General features: G+C 39.7%; 1 protein-coding gene across 1 annotated transcript in view; it reads left to right on the top strand.

Moving 5' to 3' along the window:
- The window catches only part of LOC105438462, a 34,060-nt gene that overhangs the window by 71 nt on the left and 26,780 nt on the right, over positions 1–7,209 (top strand). The window contains exons 2-6 of the mRNA XM_030998416.1: positions 449–615; positions 1,565–1,687; positions 2,310–2,476; positions 2,759–2,885; positions 4,135–4,288. Coding sequence (XP_030854276.1) covers positions 449–615; positions 1,565–1,687; positions 2,310–2,476; positions 2,759–2,885; positions 4,135–4,288 — 738 coding nt within the window. The remainder of the gene's footprint in view (positions 1–448; positions 616–1,564; positions 1,688–2,309; positions 2,477–2,758; positions 2,886–4,134; positions 4,289–7,209) is intronic.

Genomic DNA, 7,209 nt, shown 5'->3' with positions numbered 1-7,209 from the left:
CAAAAAATAACAATATTGCATTTCTCAACTATACAATGATTTAACAAGAGGAACCATGAGGATTTATAAACACCTATCCTGTTACACAGGCGCGTACGCAGTATTTTTTCAAGGGGGGGGGGGGTTTAACATTTATAAATCGGTCCGAAAATTTCGCAACGACTCAGCCAGCCGCTGAATAAGCAGGGGGGGGGGGTTAGGGGGCCTTTTTTTCTTTTCTTTTTTGTCTCGAAATTTGGAAATTTGACATTTTGCTCAGTTGGGTGTTTTTTTTTCAAATTCAAGAGGGGGGAAGGGGGTTTTAGGTTTTTTTTAGGGGGGTTTACATACATAAAATTACCAAAGGGGGGGTTAACCCCCCAACCCCCCCCCCCCATGCGTACGCGCCTGCTGTTACATATCACTATTATCACTTATTGTACTTAATATTTTAAAAATCCAAATATAGATTGCAGTGGTTTGATGGAAGTGAAGTAGTCTTTCAGGCATTCTCTGAAGCTATCTCGCCAGAGGACAACGTCTCCGGACAATGTGGGTTCATGGATCCAGCGAATTGTTACCAGTGGCGAATGGAAGAGTGTTCTACTCGGGCACATTATCATTTATGTGAAGCAGGTAACAGCTGACACGATATGAATCACCATTTAAATACATCAGTTTCATAATTGTGTAGAGGTGTAGAAATACCATTTGCAGTGGAGTTTGGTTTAGTGGATAAGTCTTCCGACTGTGAACCACAAGGTAAAATGGTTTGAATCAAGCCCCCCCCCTATCCCGTAGCACTAATTTCCTTCGGCAAGACACTAATCTTCATTTGCCACACTCGACCCAGGTGTAGGAAGTATGAACCTGATTTAGTCCTTGAATGCCTCGAGAGCTATGGTTGCCGGAGCTAAAGACTAGATATCAAGGTCCCTTGGGTACGACATACTTTAACTGGGAGACAAGTGCGGAAAGACACTGGCTATTATGTTTAAAGATACTATGTCCCTTTGCAGCCAACATCAAATTATGTAGAACTTCACAGGAATTATGAATATGTCATGCATGTCCTATCTGTGAAATTTAAACGTTAGTAGTTTCCTAGTATTCAAATTATGCAAGGAAACCCGTTTATTTTCTAGAATTCCCTGTCGGACACTATTGAGTGACTGACCGACATCTTTTTTATTCTTTGGTAATACCATACATACAATGAGCTGAAGGTACATGAGCATTTGTCCACTTCTTGTAATGGCCAAAATTAAACTGATTGACTCTTTGTGCAGCACAAAACCTACGATCATTCGGTACAAAGGTCTAGAGATCAGACTATTACTTAGGTGAATGCAATCACTTATGTAGATTCGACAACTAATGGTCGTTTTTTTCCCACACAAAGCCATTTTCAAGTTCTAACTAAGTATTGTCTTTATAATGCCTTAAGAATTTAACCTCTTCATCTGTTGGACCTGCAAATGGAACATAATACCTTTAAAGTAAACATTAAACCTACACAATGTCTACATTATTCAATTAGTGTTGCTCTAAACCAATGGATTTCGTTCTTTTGAATCCTTTGAAGATTTCAATGAATGCTTGGATACCAGAAGCCATGACTGCGCCGAGATTTGTGTCAATATGCAACACACTTTCTACTGTAAATGTCCACGAGGTATGAGAATGACCACAGATATGCAATGCCAGGGTGAGTCCATTAGTTTCATTTCTTATTACTATACTTTATTTGTAATGCTGTGATATTTATCATGTACAAATTAATAAGTTTTTTTCTAATCCTTCATTGATGTTTGATTAAGAGAATATAAACGAATGAAGCTTTCAGAATAAGGAGGTGTCGTGGTGTAGTGGTTCATTCACTCGACTCTCAACCTAATGGTCAAGGATTCGAATCCCAGCCCGGCGCTAACAACCTTTGGCAAGACATTAATTCACATTTGCCACTCTCCACCCAGGTGTAAATTGGTACTTGACAATTTCTGGGTAATGATAATTGCAGGGGCTGCATGAGGAGCAGTATTGACACTGGTGTGGCTATCCTAGGTTTAATAAGACCACATCATTATTATTGTTATCATTATTATGACTATCATTATAATTGATATTATTATCATGATTATGATAAAAAAATTAAAAATTCTTCATTGTCATTAGTATTATTATTACATTGTTGTTGTTATCTTATTTTGTTTTACTATTTTATTATTTTATTTACTGATATATATATTATAATAAGGAAAAGAGACGTACTATATCGACTATTAAGAGATGATGATTACCGACTGAAGATTTGCAAATATTCTTTATAGATCTGTGCGAAGTTATAAACTCAACTTCGGCTTCATTAGATGGTGGTACAGTTCCCGTATGTGTCTATATCGGGAGAACCAATTGGGAGCGAGCTACTCGAGAATGCTCCCAGAAACACCTTGGTAGATTTGCCACACCAGAAGAGCTTTTTACCTATTCAGATTCGGTGAGATAATTCAATGTGTCTTCCTTCTGCTTAAGTTATACTCAAAGATGAACGTCGGAATTATAAGTGTTTTCTGCAAAGGAAACCACTTCAGAACGATGGTAGACATGATGTTGAGAAGGTTAACGAGAAAGTTGAAATGTTTGCACCTTGTAGTAATAACCGTTAATACCCAAGTACTTCTCTAAAAAGTCATTATCATTACCCAAAATCAGGTTATGTTTGAAATGACACCTCAGTGATAAATTAGTTAATCGTTGTTTTCTATATCCTTATGATTAGCTCGATGAAGAATTGTGGTGGACGATCGAAGAGGGAACCAGAAGGAAATGTATCTCATTCAATCTATTATCGCGTGAAGCAGATCAGGTGGATTGTGAAATGGAGTTGAATTTTGTATGTGTCACAGGTACAGTACGATATCTTGCTTGATACTCTCTGTTAATATATTCTCTCTTCGTAAACCGATTAAATTAGTTTTAAGTTAAATATCCTACATTTTATTTGATTTACATACTTTCTTTCATGTAATTTTCTAAATGTTTTTTTCGAAATCTAATCAATCATTTTTGAATATATTTTTTCACGTGTTATACACCACTCGTATTTTATTTCAATAGGCAGGATACAAAATGCATACTTCGGTTGTTGCTAGGTAGAACAAACATTATGGCTCGCTCTACCTAACAACGCGTAATGTTTGCAATTTTCATTCTGAATATTGAAGTACGGTTTTCGTGACATCGTAACTGGTGAATGATAAATAATTCGTAACTAGTCACTTGTCAAAGAAGTATGCATCTGGCAATACACTTTCCTGCAATATCAATCTTTCTATTCATTTCTTAAAAAGTAGGTACGAAATAGAATTCAAGTCTGCCTACTGTATATACATTTCAAATTGCAAGTATAAGATTTGAGTTAATCAGAATCAGAAAAGAGACACTCGAACAAGTAAAGATAAAAAGATGTTACAACTACTGGAACGCCAGGGATACAAAGAATGAGCCTGATAACTGTGGCAAAAATGCTTTTGTCCCAGTCCCGGTCACCGTGGTTGTAAACTCATACTTTTACAACAAATATTCAATATTAAAATAACAACTTAATGTTATTTTAAAAATTATACAAAGCCGAATTTCCCATTAAAGGCCGTCTGTACTAGTTTGACCAGGAGGGATTAGAACCACCGAGCGTGGTCACTGACAGGTTGTTATCTCATCAACTCAGCTCCCAATTAACATAAGAAAAAGAGGATCATGGGGGACCTACGGACACCGCTTAGCCATTGTTTTCTATATAGAGGCAGCCATTAGCTACAAGTAGTACACTGGGACTTTAACACAACACTTACTTTGAGAGAGTAAATAAAGAAGGAGACCAAAGGAGAAAAGGAGGAGGTATTGAAAGATAGAGTCGTATAGTGTAACATAGAATGAAACAAAGCGAGAGAAAAGATATACCTAAAAGAAATCTGAATATATCTTTTTAAGTGTGCTCTTGCAATACATGTATGTATGTTTTGTTAATTTCTCAACTCTTATAGACGCATCTCATTCACTCTGTTTTACTTCTTCTGTATTTACCTCCTCGTTTTATTCAAATAATTTGTTTCTGAATGAATTCTTCTTGTCTTCCATCCTGTATTTTCTCTGTAGAATATCACTACATCCAGCTTGAGGATGAGGATTTAACATCACTGAATGACAACTTCACGGCATCACTAGGGTACATAGGATTCTCAGCCCACTTAAACACTGTCGCCTATGACCAGAGTTTTTACGTGCAAGTTGACGATTCATTAAATCTAAGGTACGACAATCCAGGCCCGGATCCAGGATTTCTTAGGGGGGGGGGCTAAATTTTAAATTAGGCAAGCCAAATATTGGTACGTAATGGTGACTAGCAGTGGCGCAATGAGCAAAAATATTATTTAGGGGGGCAGAACAAAAATCCGCATCACCCACTCTTACATGCAGGCCCCGCTGAACGTTTTTAAAAGTGGGTGGGGGAGGCTTAAGTATTTACGATCAGGTAGAGCGTAGAATAAATTGGCGTGGGGTCTAGAGGGCAAAGCCCCGGCGGAGATCAAGGGGCGCAGCCACTGGAAGCACAGGGGTATGGACATTTAATTACAGTCAGATGAGCATATTTCGATACCTTACACATGACACTAGCAGGTCACTAATTAGCGTTGGGTCCAGGGTGCTGATCCCCTGAAACTCAAGGATTTGAGGGATTTTATAACGGTCAGATAAGCATTCAGGGGCCCGTCTTAGGCCCCCTGGTCGGGTCGAGGGGGCGGAGCCCCCTGAAGCTCAGGGGTTTTAGGTATTTAATTACGGTCAGATGAGCATATTTTGCGATACCTTATTTGTGACACTGGCAGGACACTAATTTGCGTGAGGTCCAGGGGGCGAAGCCCCTGGAAGCTCAGGGATTAAGGCATTAAATTACCGTCAAATGAGCATCCACGGCCCGCCTTAGGGCCCTAGGTGGGGGTCCAGGGGGCAGAGCCCCCAGAAACTCAGGGGGTGTAGGCAATTTAATTACGGTTAGATGAGCACATTTTTATACCTTATTTGTGACACTGGCACGACACTATTTGCATGGGTTCCAGGGGATGGAGCCCCCAGAAGTTTAGGAGTTTTACACATTTTATTTTATTACACAATTTATCAGCATTTAGGGGCCCGCCTTAGAACCCGTGGTGGGGTCGAGGGGCAGAACCCCCGGAAGCTCATTGGTTTTAGGCGTTTAATTACGGTTAGATGAGCATTTTCTGATACCTTATCATTTTGTGACCAGGGTAGGACACTAATTGGCGTGGGGTACAGGGGCTGAGCCCCCAGAAGCTCAGAGGTTTTAGGCATTAAATTACCGTTCAAGGAGCACGCAGGGGGCCCGCTTTAGGTCCCTAGGTGGAATCCAGGGGTTTTAGGCATGTAATCACTGTCAGATGAGCATTATTTTGTGACGCTGACAGGTTTCTTTCTTTCTCTCTTTCTTTCTATTTCTTTATAATATAGTTTTTCAAGTGGCGGGGGCTCTAAGCCCCCGAGGCTCGTCTTTTCGCGGGACCTGACAAGTAGGCCTCTAAATATAAAGCATTTCTTGCCTGACTGTAAATTTGTCATTTTCCAACAAACGCATAAAAAAGTATCATTTACTAAAGAGTGAAGAAAAGTCTCGGAAACTTATAGTCAGGTCAAGATATGGTTTGACCCCAAAAAATTTGCAACAAAAGGTTTTTCAACGGTTTCTAGTAGAATTTGACCTCAGGAATAACATACTAAAAGTAGACCAAAATCAAAGGTTCAGAAAGCTGTTATTTTCAAGATGGCGTCCAAGATGGCCGCCGATACCTAAAAATGGCCATAAATCACTTATTATCCATCCTAGAGACATAATTTTGGTGTCTATCCCATGGTTTCGGGGGTCAGAGAATCCATTGAGACAAGTAAGAATGGTTTGTGATGGTCTAGGAAACCCCAAAATCCAAGATGGTGTCCAAAATGGCCGCCATAACATAAAAATGGCCATAAGTCACTTATTATTCATCCGAGAGACATAATTGGGGTGTCTATGCTATGGTTTTCGGGGTCATAGAATCTATTAGGATAAGTTAAAACGTTAAGCAGTGGTTCAGGAAAACACGAAATCCAATATGGCATCCAAAGGGCCACAAAACTACTAAGATTTCTCAATAGAGGGTGCACTTTATAAACAGGAAATTAACTTATGATGTTTCTCTCTCACCCATATGGTGTCACCAACCCTCCCCCCCCCCCCCCCCCAAAAAAAGGATCAATTCAACTATTGAAAAGTCATTGTCAACATGCACTGAGGAAGTGGCCGAGGGGGGGGGGGGGGGGATCGAGTGACAAAGACAAAGTAACAACTTAATAATAATAATCTAGACACACATTCATAATACCTACATGTACCATACAAGTACAAATTTTTAAAACATCGTGTTGTTCATGTCATCTTATAGCGAATACACATGCAGATCTTCATGTTCCTTCATTTTGATGAGGAATGTATTTTAGTAAGGAAACATCATCTTGTGCTTCACTATCAAGTGACTCGTTATATGAATTGTGGAATACATCAAGTTGGCAAGGTCCACACACACACTGCTACATGATAGTCTGTAACATATGCAGGTACAGCAAGGTGTGCTACAAGCAGTACAGCAGTTGCAACGAATCAACTTAAGAAGATTACTAGGTACAGCCTCCGTATTTAACATCATTGTGCTCTAATTTCCAGCCCCAGTCTGTAACGTCCATGTGTCTTATAATTCACTCTCCATCCATGCCATGACTTGGTAGTATGCTCTGAGGGAGTGGAATTTGGTGGAGGCTGGCGTAGGAGGGAGTCGCATTGGCAATTTTCTTGACAAACAAGTTGTATCGTAATGATGCAACTGGGTTATTACAGCAGCAACCAAATATGAAAGACATTGCTTTGATACCAAGTTCCTCTATTAGTTCCTGTCGCTGACTTGGAAGAAGGAAAGTACTGGATTCTTAAGTTCCTGGAAGACTGCTCTATTTCCGATTCCGAAAATCCTGGAAGTCGAATCGCAACCATAGTGTAGGCATGTAGAAAAGGCAGTTGTAAGCATCGATCTGTACCCAGGTCCACTTTCAACTGCTTAATGTTATACACCTTCGGAGCCTTGGCTGCATTGTAAGAGTGATAGTATAGTTCCCTGTTATCTACAA

Source organism: Strongylocentrotus purpuratus, unplaced genomic scaffold (assembly GCF_000002235.5).
Source record: "Strongylocentrotus purpuratus isolate Spur 01 unplaced genomic scaffold, Spur_5.0 spur5_scaffold_5, whole genome shotgun sequence".
In the NCBI taxonomy this organism is placed as follows: domain Eukaryota; kingdom Metazoa; phylum Echinodermata; class Echinoidea; order Camarodonta; family Strongylocentrotidae; genus Strongylocentrotus; species Strongylocentrotus purpuratus.
The sequence above is the reverse complement of the archived record's forward strand: the minus strand, read 5'-3'. Positions and strand labels throughout refer to the sequence as shown.